Source organism: Cavia porcellus, unplaced genomic scaffold, assembly GCF_034190915.1.
Source record: "Cavia porcellus strain 051 isolate PalLab524CR breed Dunkin Hartley unplaced genomic scaffold, mCavPor4.1 scaffold_16, whole genome shotgun sequence".
Lineage (NCBI taxonomy): Eukaryota > Metazoa > Chordata > Mammalia > Rodentia > Caviidae > Cavia > Cavia porcellus.
Window position 1 is genome coordinate 56,378,531 of NW_026947499.1, and position 24,075 is coordinate 56,402,605.

At 52.1% G+C, this 24,075-nt stretch overlaps 2 protein-coding genes across 5 annotated transcripts; one reads left to right on the forward strand and one right to left on the reverse strand.

Annotated features, from left to right (window-relative positions):
* Window positions 1-82: 82 nt before the first annotated feature.
* Window positions 83-3,916, reverse strand: Asphd1 (aspartate beta-hydroxylase domain containing 1). Its single transcript, XM_003477858.5, has 3 exons — window positions 2,359-3,916; window positions 814-927; window positions 83-331 (listed from the first exon to the last, which is right to left on the reverse strand). The coding sequence occupies exons 1-3, from the start codon at window positions 3,236-3,238 to the stop codon at window positions 222-224; spliced, it is 1,104 nt and encodes a 367-aa protein (XP_003477906.1). The 5' UTR covers window positions 3,239-3,916; the 3' UTR covers window positions 83-221.
* An 884-nt stretch (window positions 3,917-4,800) lies between these two features.
* Window positions 4,801-23,227, forward strand: Sez6l2 (seizure related 6 homolog like 2). Of its 4 annotated transcripts, none has more exons than XM_063226807.1 (18): window positions 4,802-5,403; window positions 6,323-6,454; window positions 7,141-7,440; window positions 7,789-7,928; window positions 8,220-8,421; window positions 12,683-12,868; window positions 13,352-13,520; window positions 14,114-14,277; window positions 16,565-16,765; window positions 17,676-17,814; window positions 18,794-18,990; window positions 19,132-19,326; window positions 20,724-20,915; window positions 21,031-21,222; window positions 21,703-21,741; window positions 21,918-22,035; window positions 22,116-22,236; window positions 22,660-23,227. In XM_063226807.1, exons 1-18 carry the CDS (start codon window positions 5,325-5,327, stop codon window positions 22,687-22,689), a joined length of 2,796 nt encoding a protein of 931 aa, XP_063082877.1. In that variant the 5' UTR covers window positions 4,802-5,324; the 3' UTR covers window positions 22,690-23,227. The 4 variants fall into 4 exon arrangements, with proteins under 4 accessions (XP_063082878.1, XP_063082877.1, XP_003477910.1 ...); XM_003477859.5 differs by having other exon boundaries at window positions 4,804-5,403; window positions 22,140-22,236; XM_063226808.1 differs by lacking the exon at window positions 21,703-21,741 and having other exon boundaries at window positions 4,801-5,403.
* The last annotated feature ends 848 nt before the right edge of the window (window positions 23,228-24,075 follow it).

A 24,075-nucleotide genomic window follows, 5' to 3' on the forward strand; every position in this document is an offset into this window, starting at 1 on the left:
TGGCTAGTTTTATGACAGAAGATACGAGCCCTTGTCCCAAGCCCTTCTTGGGGCTGGTAGCTGGGAAGGAAGTACTCAGGAGTTAGGAGAGAATTCAGAGTTTATATTTCAGTGCACCCTGGCCAGTTCCCACCCTCAGCCCTCTTCCCCCTGCCATGGGAAGTAGGTCCCCCGGTACAGCATCTCTCTCTGGCCCAGGTGTCTGCAGGAAACACCTTCCTTCAAGGGTCTGGTGCGAAGACAAAGTCGAGGGCCTGGCGCTCAGCCCCAGCCACGTTGGGATGCCAAAGGTCCACAATGAAGACCACTCGAGGCCCATCATCTGGGGAGCCTAGGGCACATAGGGATGGAAACAGAACAGCTAGAATTTAAATATTTTTCTGCCAAATCATTCACCAGACACTGAGGAAAACAAAAACTGAGTGTCAGTCCTCTGTCATCAAAACAAACTATGAGGTAGTGCCATGGTTTTCCTCGTTTTATACAAAGTCACTGAGGCATACAAGGTTTAAGTAACTTGCCCAATGTCCCCCAGCTCCTAAGCAAGAGGTAGGACCGCAGTCCAGATGACCCAGACCCAGTGTCGTGTGCTAGTACACACTATATGCACTGATATGAACTTAGTTTATCTTGTAGTCAATAAATACAGTGGTTACTCCAAGGGTAATAGGGGTTTATGTGACTTGTTCAAAGTCATGCAGCTGGAAAATAATGGTGCTGGAACAGGAAGTCAAGTGGACCTGATTCTGTGGGCCTTCAATCTGCATGTTTTGGCCCTACAACCCCCAATCCCAGCCCCACGGATGCTCTTACCATTGTGAGCCACTGTGTGCAGGAAGGAGTCGTCCACTAGGAGGCAGTGGCCCTCGGCCCAGCACTGAGGCTCACCCCCAACAACCAGCTCACAGCCAGGCGGGATCTTCAGGCCTGTGTGGGAAGAGACCAGGCGTGCAACACCCTGCCTCTGTCCAAGGAACCTACCCTGTTTAGCCAGCAGATCTAAGGGCCTTAAAGATTGGGCTCTCTGGTTGTCTCTTGGTCTCTGGAAGGGGATAGTTCACTCAGTAGAGCATTGGATGAGGACAGGTCTAGTGGGAAGCACAATCCATCATTCTGAGAGAAAAGAAAAGGCTTTCTGGAGCAAATTGCATGTCCTGTTGGGCTTCCTTGCAGTGCACATCAAGAACCGACTTTACTCTGGGCACTATCTCCCCAAAAGTTACAACTGAGGACTCCGTTCTAGCCCAGGGACCACATGGAATGTGATAACACTGAGCAGCAACTCAAATGCTAGAGAAGAGGAAGGCATCTCATTAGAAGGTATGGCAATTGAAAATCCTCGCAGTGTTCAGGGGTGATTAGGAGGAAGTTATTCTAGGTTGAAAGGTCAAGTAGCAGCTGCTGGGATTAGCCAGTGCACCTTCAGGAGAGTACAGTGGGAAGGGGAGGAAAGATCTGGCCTTGATCCTGAGGCCAGTGTGCCCTGAAGTGCAAGACACATCCAACTGGCAGCACAGGTGATTTTGGTTGAGTAAAGATCATAATATAGAATAATAACAAAATTGATTTCTTTCCATCTTTAAAGACCAAAAAGGAATTCTCAATTTGATGCCACTGCACATCACCACCACACTAACATTGCTACCTTTCCAATGAGGAATAGGTATGCTGGAAAATATTTAAGTCTTTACGTGTGTGTGTGTGTGTGTGTGTGTGTGTGTGTGCGCGCGCGCGCTAGGAATTTAAGGACCTTGCACTTTCCAGGCAGGTACTTACACCACTGAGCTATATCCTAACCCTAACCCTTTTGTAGTACTGGGGACTGAACCAGGGTGTTCACAATGAGTTACACCCCCAGACCCTTTTTAACCCTTCATCTGTGAGTCAGTGTGTTGCTAAATTACTAGCAGTGTGTTGCTAAATTGGCTAGACTTAAACTTGCAGTGGTACTGCATCAGCCTCCCAGAGTATTGGGATTACAGATGTGGGCCACCACACCCAATTTAATTATAGCTCCATTTTTTAAATTTTAAATTTGATTTTATGGGTACTTTCTAATTAGAGCAAGAAATACTGATATCATTTGTATTCTATAAAAATTCCTTTTCAGTAAACAAACTCAAAGGAGAATCAATGTGATATAACAGCATGGAAGGTCAGTGACTGTGACATAATTTATGATGATAGTTTCCCCATAGTGAGGCTCAGGAAGTATTGCTGAGGGCAACAGGGAGTCGCAGATATCCAAGGAAGAAGAAAGGCATGATGAGAACAATACTGTGGAAAAATCTGATGGCAAAGAAGAGGGTCTAGACGGGAGCTGTGGAAGCAAAGAGGTTGTAGGTGGGATCTACTCACCCAGATGGCATCTCACTCGAGCATTGGTGGGCCCACAGCGGCTCTCTAGCCGGGCCCCAGGCAGGAGGACAGAAAAGCCAGCGTTGCCGAAGGTGTTGGCACTCATGAAGCTCCGCAGCCCCCTCAGTGCCCGGTAGGCTCCTGGGCACCGGCGGCAGTTGTTGGGTTGGCACCGGCCCGCTTGGTACAGCAGGAGCTGGTAGCACCCAGGAGCCAGGGGTGGGGACCAGCCCCGAGGCAGAGGGGTTGTCCCTGAGAAGTCCCAGCTCACAGCCCCAAAGTCCCGCAAAATGGCAGGGAAACTGCTTTCTAGGAGCTCCACATCATGCCGCTGGGCATCCCGTGGCACAAAGGGGACCGAAGGCAGGTCTGGTAGGAAAAGCAGACCTGGGCGCTGAATGCCCAGGGGCCCTGGCCCTCCCCCAGGGCCTGGGCCACCTTGAGCTGCCCTCCTCACCCTGCCCATCCCAGCCCAGGAGTAGCGCCTGGCATAGGCTCGAAGCCGACGACTCACTAGGCCCTCTGTCCTGGATCCTTCTCCAGGCTCCTCTACTCGCCCCAGACCTGGCCTATGGGCCTCAGGGCATCTCCCAGGCCTACCATTGATGCCTCCAGCCTGGCTCCCTGTCCCCAGGACCTGCATGTCTTGGGAACCGAGGCGGTAACAGTACCAGAGAAACAGAGAAGTGAGAGCCCCAAGGAGCAAGGTCATTGCTGAGGAGGCCAGGGGCAGTGGCCATGGGAGCACGATAGGCAGGGAGGCCCTGGCCAATAGTCCTGGGGCATCTTCTGGACCCCAGTTCCCTTGTCCTCCCAGCTCTCCACCTAGCCCCTCTATGGGTAGCTCCTGATTGCCCCCTGGGCTTTCTCCCTTCCACATTTCCACTCTTGGTTCCTTTTCTCCTGAGGTCTCTCCACTTTGTATTCTCCCCCGCTTCTTTGGGTACCTCGAACTGTCCTTTCCTTCCAGCTCTCTCCTTTCTCTACCTCTTCTTTCTCTGGGCACCTGTCTCCCCTGCCTCCGTCACTCTCCCTCTCCAGGCCGGCTCTCCCTGCCTTCCTCTAGTGTCTTCTCTTCCTCTCTCCCCTTCTCCTCCCCGCGGCGTCTCTGTCTCCTCTCCCTCTGCCTCTCCTCTGTTCACCTCCTCGACCTCCCACTCTCCTCTTCTCCTCCCTCCTTTTGCTAGCTGTCTCTCCTCCCTTTTCTTTTGGCTTCCGCAGGCAGCAATCCCTACCCCACCTGAACCCGCAGCCCCAGGACCCCAAGCCTGTCTTCCTCCGTGGCGGTTCTCTCTCCTTCCTCCCTCCTCTCTCCTGCCCTCGCTCTTCACTCGACCGACCCTCCGGCTCTCTCTCTCTCTCCCCCCAACTCCGCTCCTTCCTTCGCTCCCACTCACCCTGACGTCACTCCTCCCGCAGCCCTCTCTGCTTAGCCACCCCCGACCCCTCCCAGTGACCGCCACAACTCAGCCCTGGGGGAGGGGGAGTCATCTCTGGATTTGCCTCCCCGCCCCTTCAGCCCAGGCCGGGCGCCACGTGGGGTGTAGGGGGCACGGTGCCAACCCCCAGCCGCCCTGCAATGCGAAAAGCAGGGCGGGGCCTAGGAAGGGGCGGGGACATCGGGGGCGGGGCGAGAGCGAGGATTTGACAGACAGCACCGGAGCTCCGGGACTGCAAGCGGGCAGGTTGGCAATCGCCCCGCCGTTCAGTGGGTCCGCAGGTCCCCTTTGCTTGCGATTCCACCTCCCTTTGGGCTTTCGCGGGAGCCAGCCCTCCAGTTCGGGCCAGATGCAGTGACAGCGGCTTTGGCCAATCGCGGGCGGCGCCGGGAGACTCGAAGGGGCGGGGCCGGGAGCTGTCCGCACCCGGCGGTGCTGAAAAAGGGAGCTCCCGAGAAAATCTGAGCCGAAGCAGCGGACTGCTGGCTGGGGCATGTTGCCTTTAGGAACAGTGCTCTCTAGGGCTGGGGATTTACCTCAGTGGCATTAGTGCTTGCCTGGCAAGCAGGGGTTGTGAGTTTGATCCCTGGTACAAAAAAAGAACAGTGGTCTCTTCTCCCCAGCCCTGGCCTGTCACCTCTTAAACGCTTCAGAAACTCGCCATTCTCCTGGAGAAGGGAAAGCCTATTCCACTCTTAAGCTTCTATAAAAGGCAAAGTCTCACAGGGATCCGGATATGGACCGAGGGCATTTTGGGGGACCAAGCGGTACAACACCTTGGTGCCCTGGGAAAAGGAGACTCAGTTGCCAGATGTGCTGGAATGGCGGAGGCGGGGTGCTAATGACTGCTGGGACCAGAGGCTTTCCTTTGCCTCCCCTAGGGGCTGCGGGAGAGAGTATTACGGTTCCAGCTCTCCATCCCTCCTTCCTCCATCTGCACTTCCTCCTCCGCCCTCCTCCGCAAATAAATCCTAGGCCCCTCCCTTCGCCCATCCCCAGGATCTGACGTGGGCTCGACACCTTTTTCAGCTTCTCCCTCCCGCAGTTCTAGTGCCCGAGCTTCGGCTCTCTGGGTTCTTCAACCCTTTCCTTCCCCCGACAACACCGGCTAGAGCCCAGTAGGCAACCTCCCAATCCTCAACCCCACCCTAACCCCCACCCTGGAAGCTACCTTCCTGTTTCCAAGTCCCCTGGCTTGGGATCCAGCCAGTCCGGTGGACCCAGGCACCCAAACGAGAGGGTAACCTTCGGCCCTCTCAGCCCCACCCCCTGCAGCTAGAGCCGCGCCCCCCTCTACCACAGATCCCAGAGCGAAGGACAGAGATTGAGGCAAGGGGAGAGGATTCCAGGCAACCAACCCCTAGTCCAATTCTGCCCCTCCATCCTAAGAGGCAGAAAAATTGTCTTCTTTTACTGATTCGCTAACAGGAAAGCAAAATCAAGGGGAAAAATAAAAGGACACGGAGGAAAAGTGGCAACTAGATTATTTAGGAGAGGCACAGAGGAGAGAGATTGGGGTGAGTCGCCATGGGGACTCCCAAGGCCCAGCACCCGCCGCCTTCCCAGCTGCTGTTCCTAATTCTGCTGAGCTGTCCCTGGATTCAGGGTAAGGACATAAGGGTGTGGGGGTGGGCCTTCGAAGGCCCCGGGGAGGGGGTCAATCTACCTTCTTTCTCCAAACAACGTGGGTCTTCTGAGCTCATGGGGTAGGGAGGGCACAGCTGACCGCGAAGGGAAACATAAGAGCTCTTTGGTTATGCCCTGAACCCCTTAACCCGTAATGTTGAGGATGAGGGGAAAGGAATAAACGGGGCATTTAGCAGCACCTTAGGGGTTAAATCCATGAAGAAGGGCTGGGGAAGTTAGGGGGATATCTGCGGAGGCAGAGCAGCGTGCATGCTACCCGGGTGGGAGATGGAGGTGTTGGGAGAGACTCCAGGGACTGCACATATGAATGTTCTTGGACATATGGACAAAGACCGGATATTCAGTCCTTCACTTCTCTCTGACCCAAAGCCAGACTCTGGAGAAGGAGACAGATTGGAGGAGAAAGAAAGAAGAGGGAGAAAGAGAGAGAGAGAGAGAGAGAGAGAGAGAGAGAGAGAGAGAGAATAGCTACACTGCAGAGACAGGAACCCAGAGAGAGAAAGCTGGGCACTGCGGAAGCAAGGGCTGGGAAGTGCTGCCAGACACTTCTGGGGCCCTAGGGTTGTGAGCGAGCCCCACAGAGGATAAAAGGAGGGCTGCTCCCAAAGCCCCATTAACCCCCGCTGGCGCTGTCCAAGGTTCAAAAACCTAATAAATTCATAAAAGACCTACACAGCCTTGGATAGTGGTAGCAGAGAGGAACGTACAGGAGTGTTTAGGAGAGCTGGCAGCCTCTTCTCTGATCTTGCTTTCAGCTCAATCTAGGATGCTCTTAGCTGTTGTAGGCCCAGCTGATGTAGAGGGAAGATCTCTGGAAAGGATCTCTCTGGAGGAAGGAATGTGGGGAGTTGAGATGCTCACTGAATTTCACCTCCTAGGTCTGCCCCTGAAGGACGAGGAGACATTGCCAGAACCTGAAAGTGAGACCCCCACAGTGGCCTCTGAGGCCCTGGCTGAGTTGCTTCATGGGGCTCTGCTGAGGAAGGGCCCAGAGATAGGCTACTTGCCAGGTAAGGCCCCCCAGGCGGTGGGAGCAGCATAGACCTGTTGAGAGAGGAGATGGGGAGCCAGGCCAGGACAGAAAAGCAGAGAGAAATTGCAGAAGGAGCAAGACACTCTCCCCCCACCCAAACCCAGTGAAATTCAAAGGGAATGACTAAAGAGTCAAAATTGGGTATGGACAGAAACAGAAGTACAGACAGAATGATTAAGAAGAGACAGCCAAAGAAAAGATAAAGATGGGTGGGAATTTAGAGAACTAGAGTCTGAGAAATGGTGGGGGACAGAGAGACAGAGAGAGTAAAATATAGAAACTAGCAGGTTTCACTAGATCTAGAATCATAAAATCAGAGAACAGAGTATAATAGTAAACAGAGAAATAAAGAGCTCCAAAGAGAGCAAGACAGAGAGCAGAGAGGAAGGTACCACGGACAGCCAAATTTAGAGTGAAGTAGGGACAGGCTCCAGGGACACTGTCAGGGTGAAGGGGCCTGGGGAGAGAAACCTGAGAGAAGGGTCAGTGAAGGGGGCCAGGCTGCATCAACCTGGTAGTCCATGGAGAGTTTGGATGGCAAAGGGAAAGAGGGGGTCTTTTGCCTAGTAAGGAGGGTTCCGTGGAGGAATCCTCCATTTCCTTCCACCCGCTCCCCACCCTGCCAGCTAACTCTTTTTCATGACTTCTCTTGCATTCACCCAGGATCTGATCCAGACTCCACACTAGCCACTCCTCCAGCCAGCCAGACTCTCGCAGCACCCTCCCTGCCACGGGCCACTGAACCAGGGACAGGGCCTCTGACCACAGCTGTAACCCCTAAAGGGGTCAGGGGGGCAGGACCTACAGCGCCAGAGCTGCTGACCCCGCCCCCGGGCACCACGGCCACGCCCCCTCCTGGCCCTGCCTCCCCAGTCCCGCCCCTTGGTCCAGAGGGAGGAGAGGAGGAGACCACTACCACCATCATCACTACGACCACGGTCACCACTACAGTCACTAGCCCAGGTGAGCCTATTGGGGGCGATGTCCAGAAGTAGCACAGATGTGAGAAGAGGAAGGTGCGGGAGATGGATGGGAAAGAGACTGCCTGGAATCTGAGGAAGAATCTCTAAGCACATATGGGAAAACATCTTTGACTTAGCATTTCTATACCCTTCCTGTATGCCAGGCCCTGATCCATGTGTTCTGTTGTTATTGCAATTGGGGGAGGAAGTTCTCAGTCCAGAGTGGAGAGGGTGCATTGGATAAAGATGGTGAGGGTCTTGGGGAGAAGATGAGGACCTCTGGGACTGCTTGGCTTGGAGGGCAAGAGCACAGGGCCTCTCTCAATCCCAGCTGCTTGATTCTCTCTAGTTCTGTGTAATAACAACATCTCTGAGGGCGAAGGGTTTGTGGAGTCTCCAGATTTGAGCAGCCCCACCAGTCGCACATTGGGGCTCCTGGACTGCACCTACAGCATCCATGTCTACCCTGGCTATGGCATTGAGATCCAGGTAACTAGACCTAAGTGTAAGACTGGGTGATTTTTCCAACCCTTTCTTCTGGGCCCATTCAGTGTGCACAGGTTTGGCCTGGGAACCAGAGAGCTTGTTTTCTAACTCACATGGACTTGTTTTTTGACTCAGGTGATCTTGAAAACTCTACTAGGGTTCCACAACATGGGGCAATGTCCCTGTGTTTTTGAGGGCTGCAAAAGAGGGGAAAAAGGAAAGCAGAGGGCAGAGGCCTTGGGGAATCATGTTTCCCCCAACTGACTTGCTCTGGCCTTTGTCTGGCTCCTTCAGGTACAGACACTGAACCTGTCTCAGGAGGAAGAGCTCCTTGTGCTGGCTGGTGGGGGATCCCCAGGCCTGGCCCCCCGACTTCTAGCAAACTCCTCCATGCTGGGAGAAGGACAGGTCCTTCGAAGCCCAACCAACAGGCTGCTTCTGCACTTCCAGAGCCCACGGCCCCCAAGGGGAGGTGGCTTCAGGATCCACTATCAGGGTGAGGAGTCTAAGGGTGTGGGAAGGACAGGGGCCACACTGGGCATTAGGGATGTTTCTGGAGACCTTTCAAGCACAGAGTACTTCCTCCTTAATGGTATCTTGCGGAGCAGAACCCTCAGAAGAGACAAATCCACACACTCAGAAGTGGGCACATATCAAAGTGCCATAGCATCCATTCAACTCAACAAATTTTGAGTACTTTATACCAAATTTTATGTTGGCCTTGAGAGAGGAATCAATGATTCAAGTGTTAATCTGACTTCAAGGAACTCAGAATCTGGGTATAGACAGACAAGGACTTAGGGTGGTTATAGTTTATTGAAATAAGAGCAAAATGGAGGCACCACAGGCAAGAGAAATAAATATAAAGAGGGTCCTGAATTTTTTCTAAAGACTATGGGAATACCTTCTTGAAGGAGGTGATGACAAAGCTGAGACCCAACAAATGAGTTAGTCAGCCAAGGGAAGGGTGATAGGAAGGAAAAAAGGGAGGCAGTTGTCCAGCATGGAATGAATATCCCAAGTCCCAGAGAGAAAAGAAAACGTCAGGCCTAGAGAGGAGTAATTTAATATGAACATAGAATTGTCCTCATTGTGTGACTTGGGACAATCTTTATGAGCCTCATGATCTCATTTGAAAAATTGGGCTGGGTGTGGTGGCACATACCTGTAATCCCAGTACTTGGGAGGCTGAGGCTGGAGGAGCTCTGTGAGTTTGAGGCCAGCCTGGTCGTTTAGTGACTTAATGAGGATCCCACCAAAACAGAAAATAAAATGATTGGAGATGTAGCTCAGTGTGAAGGTCCTAGGTTTAATCCCTAGTAGTTAATCATAATCATAATACTTACTGCATGGTATTATTAGGAAAAGCACATATAAATTAACACATGTAAAGTGCTTAAAGCAGTGTCTACTACACAGTAAGAGCTCAGAAATTACTGCTATTAGAGTCAAAGTACAGAAAGTGATCGGGACCCAGATGGGAGACAGGTAGATCATAAAGACCTTATCAGTTTCAGATTATTTTAACCTCCATATGAGAGTGAGACATTTGACAGTCTCCTGTTTGTCACTTAGAAAGGTGCTTTTGACTTCTGGAGGTGAGGGAAGGAGGATATGATTGTATTCATGAGCATCTGCCCATAAACAACATCTGCCCTTGCTCGTGCTGCTACCTGTGTGTGTGTGTGTGGGGGGGCTCCCCACAGCGCAGTGTGTTCTAGTGCAAGTGTATACACAAAGCAAAGGACTTGGCCAGTGTCCCAATTCCAGACACTGCCATCTTCTCCCATGCCCCCTCCCAGCTCCTTGGAAACAGAGGGAGCTGTGTGTTGGGCAGTGTCCCCTTCACGTCACCTTTCAGCTTCACCGAGCTTCATGTACCCTGCTCACCTTGGGAACTTGGCACAGATGCCTGTGTGTCTTGTCCAGGACACAGCTCATACCCCATGTCCCTCCTGGCTTCTCCTGGACCTGTGCTCAGGGTCCTCCTGGGGGCTTGTTGTGCAATACAGTAGCACTGAAGAGCCCAGCACGCCAGGGGCATGTACGTTGGTGGAGGCCTGCTTGTGGAGGAACAAGAGCACGTCTTGAGGGCATAAGGCTGAGAACTGGACTTCAGATACTACAAAAATGGATTCCCACTGGCTCCTTCGAGCAGCCATTTCCCTTAGGCATTGAAAATAGGACTCGTAGGCTAAGTGGAACATTTGGGGAAGCCGGGTTATTGCAGCAATTGGCCTTCATTATCTGCCTCGGCTTTCCCTGCTTTGCAGCTCCTCCAGGCACCACTGGGACTGAAGCCCTGTTTCAGCCCTTCCCAACCTGCACACACTGGAGCCTCAGATCCAGTGTGACCTTATTAGTCTCACCAAAAAGCCGGGGCTCCGCCAGCCTTCACCCAAGTCTAGCAAACTTGCCCACATTCGGTCTTTTCCCCAGCCATTGTACTTCTCACAGGATGCACGGGCACTGTTAGCTCCATCCCTCAGAGGAAGAAAGAGACCCAAAGTTCATGTGGACTTCTCAGCCACCTGCAAATTATCATGGAGTGAGAAATCAAGCCCAAATCCCTGCCTCCATGCTTATGGGGCAACAAACATGTTCTGAGCACCTTCTGTGTGCTGAATGCTTCTAGTGCTTCTTTTATTTAATTTTCAGGTTAACCCTCATGGATAGGAATAATTGCCACTAATTATGGGATCTCAGTGGTGAAGTCACCTGCTCAGTCCTATAGCTAACAAGTATGGAGCTAGAACTAGAACTCAGGTCAGCCTGTCTCCGAATTGATCAGTCAGCCTAGGCTTTTCTAAAATAAGATAAACAAGTCTTTTTAAGTCTCACGGTGAACAGAGACAGTGGTTATTGTAATGGCAAAGTTGTGCATGTGAACATATACACATGGTGGTACCTGTTTACAGTCCCGGCATGCAGAAGGCTGAGGCAGGAGAATCACAAGTTCAAGGCCAGCCCAGGCAACTAAGCAACACCTTGTCTCAAAAACAAAAAAAAAAAAAAAAAAAAAAAAAAAGAGAGAGAAAAAAAATATATACTGGTAAAAGAACAACTAAGTGTTGGAAGTAGCAGGGTCAGGTAGACTTCCTGGAAGGGGTGGTACTTAAGTTACTCTTTGAAAGATGAGACAAGCTCCGAAGGGACCTTCTATACAGGGACCTAGATGTTAAAAAAGAAAAGTATTGAGGTACAGTAAGGAGCCACAAAATGGTTGCTTAGAATACACAGGTCTCAGATGTGGAACACTAAAGTGCTGGGCTGAACCTAATTGAAAGGAGTTAAAATGTCAGTTAGAAGAATTCAAGCTAGATGTCTTTGACCGTGGAGGGCCAATATAGGGGTTAACATTTACTGAAGCCACTGAGTTTTAGAAGTTGCTTTTATGCTGTTCTCTGTAGACTATAGACTCCTAAAGGGCAAGGCTTGGGTCTGTTCCCCCGTTCCCCATAGCTGAGCCAAGGAAATGTTTGTTGAATTTTGAAATATGGAACAAAGCAGGTCTCTTAGAGAATCCTGAGGATGCCATCTCTGCAGGATGGCAAATTATGAAGGCAATAAGCCCAGGGAAGCAGGGTCTCCGAAGCCCTCTGCTGGGGACAGCCTTCCCCTCATGGGAGTGTGTTTGGAGGTTCTAGCAGGGGAGCCCACTGTGTGTACCCCTGACCAAACCATGGTCCTCCTCCAGTGGGGAACATTGTTCTCTTCCGCCATGTGCGCTGCCTCAGAAGGGACACACGTGGAGTGCTTAGGCAGGAAAGGGACACCCATCCAGCTCCCACCCATCTGGAGCCAGCCAGATCAGCCGAAGTGACCCTAGTGATCAATAGGTTGGCACCGATCCAGGAAGCCCTTCTTGATGAGCTCTGCCAGGTTCTGCTGGGGTCAAGTTCAGAGACTGTCATTCATCAACAAGTGACCTTCCATTTGTTTTATCCCATCTACTTCTACAAGAATTTCAGGAGGCTTTCAGAAAGAATACAAGCAATACAACTATATGGACTATGTAAGGAAAAAGTGTTGAGTTTTAAAAAATGGAGTTCCAGGGATGCAGCAAGGAGACAGTGCCTGCCTGGCAGGTTGAGGTCCTGAGTTTGATTCCCAGTACCAATAGACAAATAAATAAAAAATAATTAAAAATGGAATGGCCAGGCTATTGTTGCTAGGGACAAATTTTAATCTGATTCTGAGCTACCTGGCAGCCAGTGCAAAAAAGGGAGGTCATACAGTTCTTGCTGCAACATAGAAGACAAATCAGTTTCTCAAAGAATTCCTGTGTACTTCATTTTTACTAGGGGATTCATTTGGGGGAGACTGAATGTTAATGTTTTTAATGGCAAAATGGTTTCTAGTGAAGTTTTATGTGACTTGTATGACTGAAAGTAGTATCTTCCGTGAAAGTGTGAGAAAATGCCATGAGGCACTGAGTAGTGTGGGACCTCAGTTTCCAAACCTGGAAAGTAGGTTAGAGTCTTTCTCTGCCTTCCTCACATGCACTGTGCACACTCACTTGGGAAGCTGAAAACACTCTTCATATACTGTTGGTTATTATTAGGGGAGTCAACTGATTTGCCTGAGGTCACATTACCAAGAAGTACCAGGGTCCAGAGTAATTTTCTCTTCACAAGACAGTGAGCCTGTTGTGCAAGGAGCTTGTGTGGGGTCCCACAGGGGCCCGGAGGGAGGGGTTGATGTGGGAGATGGCATGGGACAGTGAGTCTTCCCTTTGCCTGCTCTGCCTGGTCCAGCCTACCTCCTGAGCTGTGGCTTCCCTACCCGGCCGGCCCATGGGGATGCAAGTGTGACAGATCTGCACCCTGGGGGCACTGCCACCTTCCACTGTGACTCAGGCTACCAGCTTCAGGGTGAGGAGACGCTCATCTGCCTCAATGGTACCCGGCCAGCCTGGAGTGGTGAACCCCCAAGCTGCATGGGTGAGTCCCATCATGGGTGTGGGTTTCTGTTCTAGGACCCTCCCTGGGGAGTCCTATCACGGGGTCTCCATCTCCATGTGGAGAGGTTTCTGAAGAGTCTCTATCCTCAGGTCCTTGTGGAGCGCTCCACCAAAGGTCTTTAACCACGGGGAGCATCCATCCTTGGTGGCCTCCATCTTGTACATCCCACCTACTGGTTTCTGTCCTCATCTTAGAGGAAACCACTTTTAGGGTTCATATCTAGGAGTCTTTGTCTTGCAGATTCCCCATCCTGAGTATCTTCACTCTGGGGGTTCCCACCATGAAGCTTTCCCATCAGAGGACAACTCCCTGTCAGAGGATGTCCACATCTGGGGGGAGTCTTCATTTTAGCAGAACCTTCTGCTTTGGAAGGCCCCATCCCCAGGGCGAGCCCTGAACCAGTCCAGCCTGAAGACATGGCTGTACCTCCAGCCAGTTTAACCTGCTCTCCCCTGCCCGCAGCATCCTGTGGCGGCACCATCCACAATGCTACGCTAGGCCGCATCGTGTCCCCTGAGCCTGGGGGAGCAGCGGGACCCAATCTTACCTGCCGTTGGGTCATTGAAGCAGCTGAGGGACGCCGGCTACACCTGCACTTTGAGAGGGTCTCACTGGATGAGGACAATGACCGGTGAGAGTCTGGGCCTCAGGTCAGATGTCCTCACCTAGCGACAGTAGGGAGACTGCCATGGGGAGTCAGATCTGAGAGGGATCTCTGTCCAGATATGTGTCTGACTTAGTTCTGTTTTTTAAGGAATACACCTGCACGATCTTCCTTACATCATTTAAGCTCACTGCTCATTTCTCCCATTTGTAGAGATAGCAGTACCTCTCTAAATGCCTAATTAATGCATTAAAATATGTAAAATACTTGAAATAGTGCCCAGACATAATATGCACTACAAAAGTGTTCACTGTCATCATCATCATCACTTTTGCTTAACCTGGTATTCCAGCTCTGCCTCTGCTTACTATGTGATCTTAGGATACTTAATCTATTTGTACCTTGTTGTCTTCATCTATAAAATGAGGGTTAATAATGGTGTCTGACTAAAGAGCACTTGTGAAAATCAAACCAGATAAAATGTGGAATGGCTTAGAAGAATGCATGGCATATGGTAACATTTACTGGTAACAGCTATAAAGATAGGCAAGGAAATCAGCCAGAGGCACAGCAGCTTGGGAGAGGAAACAGCAGTCCTGTCACTCTTCTGTCCACTGCAGGCTGATGGTACGCTCAGGGGGCAGTCCCCTGTCCCCTGTGATCTATGACTCCGACATGGATGATGTCCCAGAGCGTGGTCTCATCAGCGATGCCCAGTCCCTCTACGTGGAGCTGCTGTCCGAGACACCTGCCAACCCCCTGCTGCTCAGCCTCCGATTTGAAGGTGATCTGTCCCAATTCCCCTCCAAGCCCCACTCAGGCCCCTCATCCTGATGCAGGGCACAGTCACAAGTGTATATTGTGCTTCTGCTCGTTTCCATGGTTGGCTCTCTTAAATCTGACTTCTTCACCCCAAAACCTCAAAGATCACCTCACTTGGACTCCTCATTTTTGTTGTTGTTTTGTTTTGTTTTGGTTTTGGTACCAGAGATCAAAGTCACGACCTTGTGCTTTCCAGGCAGGCGCTTATGCCGCTGAGCTAAATCCCCGGCCCTCCTTCTCATTTTGTGACTGCTATTTCTAAGTTTCATGTACAAGATATGATTGAAAAATATTGTGAATGTTTAAAACATTTTTAAAAGAATAGTAAACAACACATGGCTACTAATCCTCCTCAAAATACTCCCTCTCATGTCAAACGTACCTATCTCAATATTCTTGCCCCTTTCTGAAGCAGTTCTAGAAGTCTTCTGTGTGAGTATTTTCAGTTGTAATACCGTAGCTGCTCTCATGTCCTTCATCAGTTCAAAAGATTTTCCTCTCCTGATCATTTTGATTTGGCGGAAGAGTTAGAAGTCAGATGGTGCCATATCCGGTGAGTGAGGCAGACAAGAACACACCGTCATGGCTGTATGAACCTGCCTTTCTCCTGGATGGCGCTTGGCAAAAGTATTCATTGTATTTTTGGTCACACCTCATAAAGATGCAAATGAGGACTTCCAGAACTGCTTCAGCAAATGGCAAGAATGATGGGATAAGTGTGCTTGAATGTAAGAGGACTCTTTAGGAGGATCAATGGCAATGTCTTTTAATTTAAACATTTACCACATATTTTGATCCTCCCTTGTATGGTTCGATCCAGGTCCAAAGCTGGGGGACCAGGTATCTCAGTCCCGCAATTCTTTCCAGAGTGCTGGCTTCCTTCTCAGGCAAGCTCTCCATGTGGTAGGTCTAGCTGCACATTTACACAGAGCATCACAGTGACTCCATGGGAGAAAGGGGAAGTACACATGTTTCCTGAGCCCCTCAGGCAGAAAGGATCCTCTGACCTAGTTAAGGTCCTGTGCCTTTGCCTGAGCCCATCACTGTGCCAGGGGCAGGTGCTGTCATTGGCAGATCTGTCTGTATCTCACAGCCATTGCTGGTTGGCCCCAGCGAGGCTCAAGGGCTATCCATGGGGAAGGCCTGTTTTCCCAAAGGAAAATAAGGGTGCTCTCACTAGAACACGGGGGAATGGATATTGGGCAAATAGAAACAACCAGGTCAGTATTCATGAGAGAAGCATTAAGCATGGCCTTAAAGGATGGAGGGTAATTTAGAAGAGGAAGCCAGAAAGCCAGCTCTGGTGAAGGGCACAAGTGCGAACAAAGGTGAGAAGGTAGAGAGGTGCCTGGATGTTTGGGAAGCAGGCTTTCGTGTGGCTGGAGCAGAGGATTTGTATAAACAGTGGCTGGAGTGAGACAAAGAAAAGGAAGCAGTCAGAGAAGGGGGACTGGCTTCTCCTCTGATTGGTGTAAGAAATGGAATTGGCACTGGGCCCCAACTGACCCGGTACCTTGTCAGATTGGGAATAAAGTGTTACAGAGTGAAATGCACTGCCCTTTGGTAAGGTCCCCACCCTCACTTGTGATGCAGCCTCCACACACGTGGAGCACTGCTGCTCTGGGAGCCTCAGGCTTGTCCTCTGTATTACAGGCATGGAAGGCTCACCACACAGGCAGTTTTGCAGCTAGAATGCCATCAGGTGGACAGAAACTAAAATGCTCCACAAAGGTTCATTTTTGCTGAGTCCAAAGTAAAAGCTGAGCAACTTTTGCACTTCGCTGCAGTTTTGGATTCTAGCAACAGCATGAATTACCAGAATCCAGCTGTTACCTTTGAGGAGGGAACTCACCTGCAAAAGCCGGTTCTTGGGACACGACTGCTGCAGTCTCAAGAGCTGCATTCTGTGGCTGGCAATGGAACCTTCCAGGCGGGAGGCATGGTTCTGCCATCGCCTACTAGGTGACCTTGGTCAAGTGGCTTTTTGTCTGTGGATCTCCCACCATAGAGTGGTGGCCAGGACTGGACTAGCCTAGGGGTCTCCTCCAGAGGCCAGCAAGATAACAACTGTGTGAGTGAGGAGTGTTCAGGTATTTGACAAACTGGAGAATGAAAGCTAAGCCCACGGGCGTTAGGTTTTTATAAATTCATTGTGTGGCTACACAACACCTGAATTCAGCCACAGCCCCAGTTTGACAGCCCCAAAGTCCATCTTAAATGCTTAATCTTCATGATTGATTCTTTCCCAGCCTTTGAAGAGGATCGCTGTTTCGCTCCTTTCCTGGCACATGGCAATGTCACTACCACAGACCCTGAGTACCGCCCAGGGGCACTGGCCACCTTTTCATGCCTCCCAGGATATGCTCTGGAGCCCCCAGGCCCCCCCAGTGCCATCGAATGTGTGGACCCAACAGAACCCCACTGGAATGACACAGAGCCAGCCTGCAAGGGTGAGTCTGTTCACCCTACTAAGTCCTTCGACCTACAGACTTCTTCCTGGATGCCAGCAAGGCCATTCAGGAGGGAGACCAACATGAAAAACTCAGAGACCCAAACAGTGGGCAAACGCTGTCCCTTCAGGGGCTGTTTTCTTAGCTAAATAATTGGGACCTCTGAATGCAGAGGTCACAGACCTGAATATCTCTAAGACATAGAACAGAAGTTAGGCTAAGCCTCAGATCAGGCAGGTAAAGTGGAGAGTGTGTGAGGCTAATTAAGAACAGGGTTGGGGTGGGGTGGTGGTGCATACCTGTAATCTCAGCATTTAGGAGGCTGAGGCAGAAGGATTGCTGTGAGTTCAAGCCCAGTCTGGGCTACAAAGTGAGTTCTAAACCAGCCTGCATTATGTAGTAAAACTCTGTCTCAAAAGAACTAAAGAAAGAAAGCAATAGGGGGCTGGGGATTTAGCTCAGCGGCGTAAGCACCTGCCTTGCAAGCAGGCGGTCGTGAGTTCGATCCCCCGATTTAAAAAAAAAAAAAGAAAGAAAAGAAAGCAATAGGGCTGGAGATTGGGCCCAAGACCAAGATGAGGTAAGAAATCAGATGGATCACTGGGCTTGGTGGCCTGTAAACCCCAGCACTCTGGGAGGCTGAGGCAGAAGATTGAAAGTTCATATCCAACCTGCAAGTTAGTAAATTATTGAGAATCTGACTCAATAGTTTAAAAAAATAACAAAAAAAGAGCTAAGGATGTAGTCTAGTGTGAAAGCCGTGGGTTCAGTCTCCTATATCAAAACAAAACAAAGACAAAAAAAAAATTAAAAACAATACCAGATGGATCATCAAAACTAGGCAACATTCGAGGTGATTTGGTGAGGACTGTGGCGAGGGGTCCTAAACCACACACCTCTTGTGCCCTAGCCATGTGTGGAGGGGAGCTGTCTGAGCCAGCTGGCGTGGTCCTCTCTCCCGACTGGCCCCAGAGCTACAGCCCTGGCCAGGACTGCGTGTGGGGCCTGCATGTCCAGGAAGAGAAACGCATCTTGCTGCAGGTTGAGATGTATGTCTGGGTCCCATGGAGGGTGAGGTGGGTGGGCTTGGCCGGATGTGGGATGACAGCATTCTGACCTGTGTTGACAGAGGTTCACTGGATGCATATTATGGCCATTAAACAAGTCACCACAGGCTCAGGATATTGTGGGAGCCCTAGGCGCAAATCACTTATTAGCCAGGTGACTCTGGACAAAGCAAAGGGACAATGCAGCCCTTGCACGGGAGGAGGGGTTTGCTACTGGGAGCAAAGGATGTGGCCTGGCATCTCTCACTCTGGAGGTTTCTGAGGCTGTCCCTGGAGCGATTCCCAGGGACCCAAACCCCAAAATGTTGCATCACTAACAACATCCAAGGTGGGCATAGGTGCAGGGAGAACTGAGCAGGCTGGCTTGGTATGAAGTGGTCACGTGACTGGACTCAGCCAGCGGTGGGTGTGGCTCCATAAGTACCGAGGTGGGGACTCCATGCTGTGCAGGGTAGTGAAGACTGGCGTGTGATTGATCAGAGCCAGAGTTCCCGAGGAGATGAAGGTTGGAGAGTGTGAGCAGTAGCGAGCAGTAAAAAGGACTGAAAATTAGGAAGGAAATGTGAGATGTCATAGAACTGGGTGACTGGACAGTAGCTGGGGGAAGGTGTGGCGTGGACTAGCATAGACGAAAACTCAAGATTGTTAGTAAAACTGAGGCTGCACAGCCGGGCACGGTGGTATGCTTATAATCGCAGCACCTGGGAGGCTGAGGCGGGAGCGTCGCTGTGAGTTAGAGGGTAGCTGGGGCTACATGGTGAGTTCAGGACCTGCCTGAACTACGTAGTGAGACCCTCTCTCAAACAAAAGACTCCACAAAGCTAAGGCCATACCACTCCTGAGAGCGGCAGATAAGGAGCAGAGCAGGTGGGGTTACTGATGGACAGTGCTGCAGACTGGTCAAATCAGGCGGGCGGGGCGGCCCACTGCCCCACCTGACTGTGTGTTCTGTGCCCCGCAGTTTGAACGTGCGGGAAGGAGACATGCTGACACTCTTCGACGGGGATGGCCCCAGCGCCCGGGTGCTGGCTCAGCTGCGGGGGCCTCAGCCACGCCGCCGCCTCCTCTCCTCCGGGCCCGACCTCACGCTCCAGTTCCAGGCGCCGCCCGGGCCTCCAAACCCGGGCCTGGGTCAGGGCTTCGTATTACACTTCAAAGGTACCGAGGCAGAGACCCCGGGACGGGCCGGCAGGGTCGGCGGGCCAGGCGCCCCGAGAGAGGACACCCAGAGCGCAGGCCCCAAGGCTGCAGGGAGCCCGAGCCCCCAGGCAGCGCCCACACTCGCCTTGTCTCCTGCAGAGGTCCCCAGGAACGACACCTGCCCCGAGCTGCCCCCTCCGGAATGGGGCTGGAGGACGGCGTCCCACGGGGACCTGATTCGGGGCACGGTGCTCACGTACCAATGCGAGCCCGGCTACGAGCTGCTGGGCTCGGACATCCTCACCTGCCAGTGGGACCTGTCCTGGAGCGCCGCGCCGCCCGCCTGCCAAAAGAGTGAGTGGATCCGGTCCCCCAGCCCCGCGACCCCTCCTCCGCCTGCGCTTCGCCCCACCCCTCTCTGCGGTCCCTGTACCGCCCATACCACCTTCGCTCTGAATCCTGGCCCCAACCCCATGTCCTTGGCTCCTGCTGCGTTCAGTGCTCTGAAACCGTCCCCTGTAGCTAGGTCTCCCTCGCATCTTCTAGCTGCCAAGGTCCACTGGGCCCCACCCCTCCTCCTGAGCTGGCCGCCTGCCCTGTCTGTCTGTCTGTCTGTAACCCTTGACATCCTAGGGAGTCACTTTACTGGGACCAAAGCTTATCAGTGTTCGGTTTGTTTTAATGCAGTTTCTGAAGGATTATTGAGTTGGGGAGTTAGAGGAGGGGTGTCCTGATACAGCCTGAGAAGGAATGGGATACCTGAACAAAAAAAAAACAGGACATTACAAAGTGGCTGACTTCGGCACCACCCTTAACATCTTGAGCTGGGGTGTCCACTTGTCCTTTGTGGGACAGTGCAGAAAGCTCAGACGAGGTGACATTTAAACGAGCTGGAAGTGTGCATCTCTTAGAAGAGATAGTAGCTTCTTGGCACTGTCTCCGTATTTTGGGAAGCCTGACACATGGGCACAGAGGTGTGGCTCTTCCACCAGTTCCTAGGAAGGAACTGCCCCTAGGAACTGTGGCAATGGAGAGACTTGTGGGAGACATTTTAGGAAACCAGATACATGATCTGGTAGGCGCAATTCCCCATCGCTGGAAGGATTCATGGAATGTCAGCCTGCAGCTGACCCAGCTTTGGTTCGGAAGGTGTCCTGCCTGAGGCAGCACATCTAACCTGAAGCTCAGAGAGCCAAGTCTGAATCTGTGCCCAGTGCTGCAGGCTGTGACTCTGAGCAGGTTCCAGCTCTACTGCTCCTGGCCAGAGTGCTGGGCCGCAGGCCCCAGAAAGTGACATTAACCTCTTAGGATAATCAGGGTTAAATATTATGTTTGTAAAACCTTTAGCAGGGTGCCTGGCTCAGGTGCAATAAACGATTATGATTATGACCTTGCACAGCTGGGCTGTAAACTCACAAGCCTGCAGGGGCTGGGCACACTATGTAGGGAAGCCTAGGGGTTGAGCTGGCCTTCTCTGGTATGGTGATTAAATATTTTTCAATTCTGCCCCCAGGTAGTGGTCTAGGTTTGCTCTACTCACTGTTTTCCAGAAGAAGTATGAAATATAGAACACATTGAATTTTAAATTTGTCCCATCCATGCCCTCTTCCTTTCTAGGAACTGGTGGCAAGGTAGGAAGGAGGGTCAGTCAGAGGAGGAGATGGCCTAAAGTTCAAGCCTCTCTCAGCTTTGAGTTTCTGGGAGAAATTTGAAGGCCCTTGCTCACCCTGACCTTGCTCTTCTGTCACCAGTCATGACCTGTGCCGACCCTGGAGAGATCACCAATGGGCACCGGACGGCCTCAGATGCTGGCTTTCCTGTGGGCTCCCATGTACAGTACCGCTGTCTGCCAGGGTACAGCCTGGAGGGAGCAGCCGTGCTCACCTGCTACAGCCGGGACACAGGCACACCCAAGTGGAGTGATCGTGTCCCCAAGTGCGCCTGTGAGTCCAGACACACCCCAGGAAGGGGGCTGGGTAGCCTTGGGGAGAGTCTGGCAGCCACATGCTGGGCCTGCTCAGTGGCACAGCTGCCACGTGACGGGTACCCTCCCTGCAGTGAAGTATGAGCCGTGCCTGAACCCTGGGGTCCCCGAGAATGGCTACCAGACGCTGTATAAGCACCACTACCAGGCTGGCGAGTCTCTGCGATTCTTCTGCTATGAGGGCTTTGAGCTTATCGGCGAGGTCACCATCACCTGCGTGCCCGGCCACCCTTCACAGTGGACCAGCCAGCCCCCGCTCTGCAAAGGTGCCTGGATGGGCAGGGCAGGAGGGGCACAGCAGTGTCCAGGGAGTGACAGTGCTGGGAAAGTTGTATAGGAAATTCAGAACAATGGGTGACACTTCCCTTCTGTGGGCTGTCATCCTCACAGGCATATCTAGAAGCCCTGGGAAAATTTGAGATCTCAGAATTACCCTACGGAATGTAGCAGAGGGGCCCTTGGTTTGGAACACCCTTGCCCTCTCTGGATAGGCCTCAGCTTTCCTACTTCTGACAAATTCTAAAGACCTGGTTGGCTCAGACCATCCAAGAACTTTGAACTTTAATTTAGGAGTCTGGAGAAGGAAGAAGGCCCTGCCCTAGTCAGCCCTAAGGGAAGGGTACAGTTCAGGTCGAGCAGAGGACAGGGAGAACCAGGCTGTCTGGCCCAGCCCCACCGGAGCCCTCTCCCCAGCCTCCTTCCCTCCCTGGCTCAGACCCCGTCCCCTCCCCCTCCTCTCCCTGCAGTGGCCTATGAGGAGCTCCTGGACAACCGAAAACTGGAAGGTCAGTGAGGGCACAGGTGGAGACCCAGGCCTGGCCAGGTCGGGAGGGCAAGGCAAAGGCCTGGGGTAGGAGGCCAGGCCCCGGAGGGATGAGGCCCAGGGTTCAGGGCCCAGGGCAGGAGGCTGGGAGAGCCCAGGATCAGGCCCAGCCTTGGCTCACTGGCCTTTCTTCCCTAGTGACCCAGACTACAGACCCGTCACGGCAGCTGGAGGGTGGAAACCTCGCCTTGGCCATCTTGCTGCCCCTAGGCTTGGTCATTGTCCTTGGTAGTGGCGTTTACATATACTACACCAAGTAAGTACCCTCTTACTGCCTGCTGGGACATGTTACGCCAAACTGGACAAAGTGCGCTCAGGGGCTTGCCCACTGGAAAGCCCTTCTGTCCTCTCCCTTTCCAGGCTGCAAGGAAAATCCCTTTTTGGCTTCTCGGGCTCACACTCTTACAGCCCCATCACCGTGGAGTCGGACTTCAGCAACCCACTGTATGAAGCTGGGGTGAGCCTCTTCCCTCCCCCAGATGCCACATCCCTCTCCCCCCCAGGACTCCATAGCTCTCTCTCAAGGTCTCTGTAATCTCTTCTCAGGAATGTCAAACTTGGATGCCCTGAAGGCCATGTCAGTGGGCAAAGCAAACTGTGCAAACAATAGGGAATGGTGAAAACGTGGCTAATGGGAGCTCTAACCCACAGTGGACACTTCCTCTCCACTTCCAGCTCTCCCAATGGTTCCAGACAATCCAGAAACTCACTCTTTATGTCATTTTAAGACACCATAGAATAAATCAAACACCCACTGGCCAGATTCAGCCCTGTTCTCACTCTGTGATTCCAGGCCCCTAGTCAGTTACTTAGAAACCCCAGGGTCCTCCCTCTCCACCTCCATCTCCACCAACACCTGACCTGATCTCTCCATCTTCAGGACACACGGGAGTACGAAGTTTCCATCTGAACACAAGACCACGTCTGCAGGACCCAGGACACCCCTTCCCTCCTCATTCAGGGCAGTGGGGAGCACAAGACCTAGTCTCTGGCTCCTGGCTTCCTTTTCCCCTGCTGTGTAAATAGTTGCCCCACCCAACGAAGGGGCTTTGATGGCCCTGGAGTCCCCACAGTAAATAAACCAGCATCCTGCCGCCCAAAGCCTCCTCTTCTCAGTTGCCAAACAAGGAGCCTGGCCTCTATCTTGCTGGCTTTTGGACCCTGGGAGGGAAACTCAGCTCCCTTACAACTCTTAGGCCTCTCTGGCCCACCCACGGCTCCCTCCCTCAAGGACAGCCCTCCATGGCTCTACCCTCCCCTTGGCTGTGAAGGCTCCTCACCTCCCTGATGCCTGAGTCCCAGGCCTTGGATGGGGAAAAGCAGAGGGAAGAAGAGGAGAGCTGGGCCAAGATTCTGCCCCTTCCTGCTGTCTGTCTGACCCACAGTCTCCACCTTTGCTTCTGGAGTTTTTTGGTTTTGAGCAATAAACAGAAAATCATCACTTGTAACTGGGCTGGTGGGGTGTGGGAAGATGGGTCCAGGAGGGTCGGAGACCATGATGGGCATTACCATTGGAGAGGGTTTGGGGAAGGGGAACTGTTTGGGGTGGGGAAAGGTGGGGATCTGCAACCAATCAGGTTAGAGCAATACATGGGTGCTGACTTGGTGTCAAAAGCCCTGGCCTTAGGCTCTGCCTCTGCACCAGGTCTTGGCACTGCCAGGTGGTTTCAGCTGGGACAGCTGACAGTAGCCTCCCTTTCCTGTCACTGTTTGGCAGCAGGCAGCTATAGAGAACCCTTTCTTGACCTGTCGTGGCCCAGGAAGGTTTATAATTGTAATCCCAAGGAGAAGTTACTAGAATCTTAGTGAGTTAATTTTAATCTACCACGTGCAATCCATGGAGAGAAGAAAGACACTGAGACATATATACAGATATAGGGGCCAAGGGGTCCTAAATCCACCCAAGATAGTGGTCTACTGGAACAAAGGCCTCATCCCAGAGGCCTTCCCAGGTTTTATTCTCCCTGAGGGGAGTGGCTTGGGATGAGTGACAGAGTGGCAGGGAACGTGACTGCCATGAGCTGGGCTAAGTAGGCGATCTGAAATCACCTCTCCCGCAAGCAGAAGGCAAGAAATGCAAAGAGCAATCTGCGTAACACAGCTGAGGTGGTGTCTAATAATGTGGGGTCAGTGCTTCAGTTCCGATGCACAAGTCACAGCCTCTTTCTCAAGCCTTGGTCCCAGCTGACAGTGACAGCATGGAGTAGGGCTCTCCATCCCGCCCCACTCAACCATGCATTTAGTGAGTCACTGAGTGGGGTAAAACTGACCTGTCCCTTTGCTTTAGAGATTGTAT

What these genes read in the sequence shown, in the direction of transcription:
- Asphd1 (XM_003477858.5), bottom strand. Translation starts at nt 3,238, where the DNA reads ATGTGGAAGGGAGAAAGCCCAGGGGGCAATCAGGAGCTACCCATAGAG. An exon ending in TCGAGTGAGATGCCATCTGG is followed by an intron (nt 928 to 2,358) that starts GTGAGTAGATCC and finishes CTTCCCACACAG; the next exon opens with GCCTGAAGATCCCGCCTGGC. An exon ending in GCACACAGTGGCTCACAATG is followed by an intron (nt 332 to 813) that starts GTAAGAGCATCC and finishes TATGTGCCCTAG; the next exon opens with GCTCCCCAGATGATGGGCCT.
- Sez6l2 (XM_063226807.1), top strand. Translation starts at nt 5,325, where the DNA reads ATGGGGACTCCCAAGGCCCAGCACCCGCCGCCTTCCCAGCTGCTGTTC. An exon ending in CACTACAGTCACTAGCCCAG is followed by an intron (nt 7,441 to 7,788) that starts GTGAGCCTATTG and finishes GATTCTCTCTAG; the next exon opens with TTCTGTGTAATAACAACATC. An exon ending in CTGGATGAGGACAATGACCG is followed by an intron (nt 13,521 to 14,113) that starts GTGAGAGTCTGG and finishes TGTCCACTGCAG; the next exon opens with GCTGATGGTACGCTCAGGGG.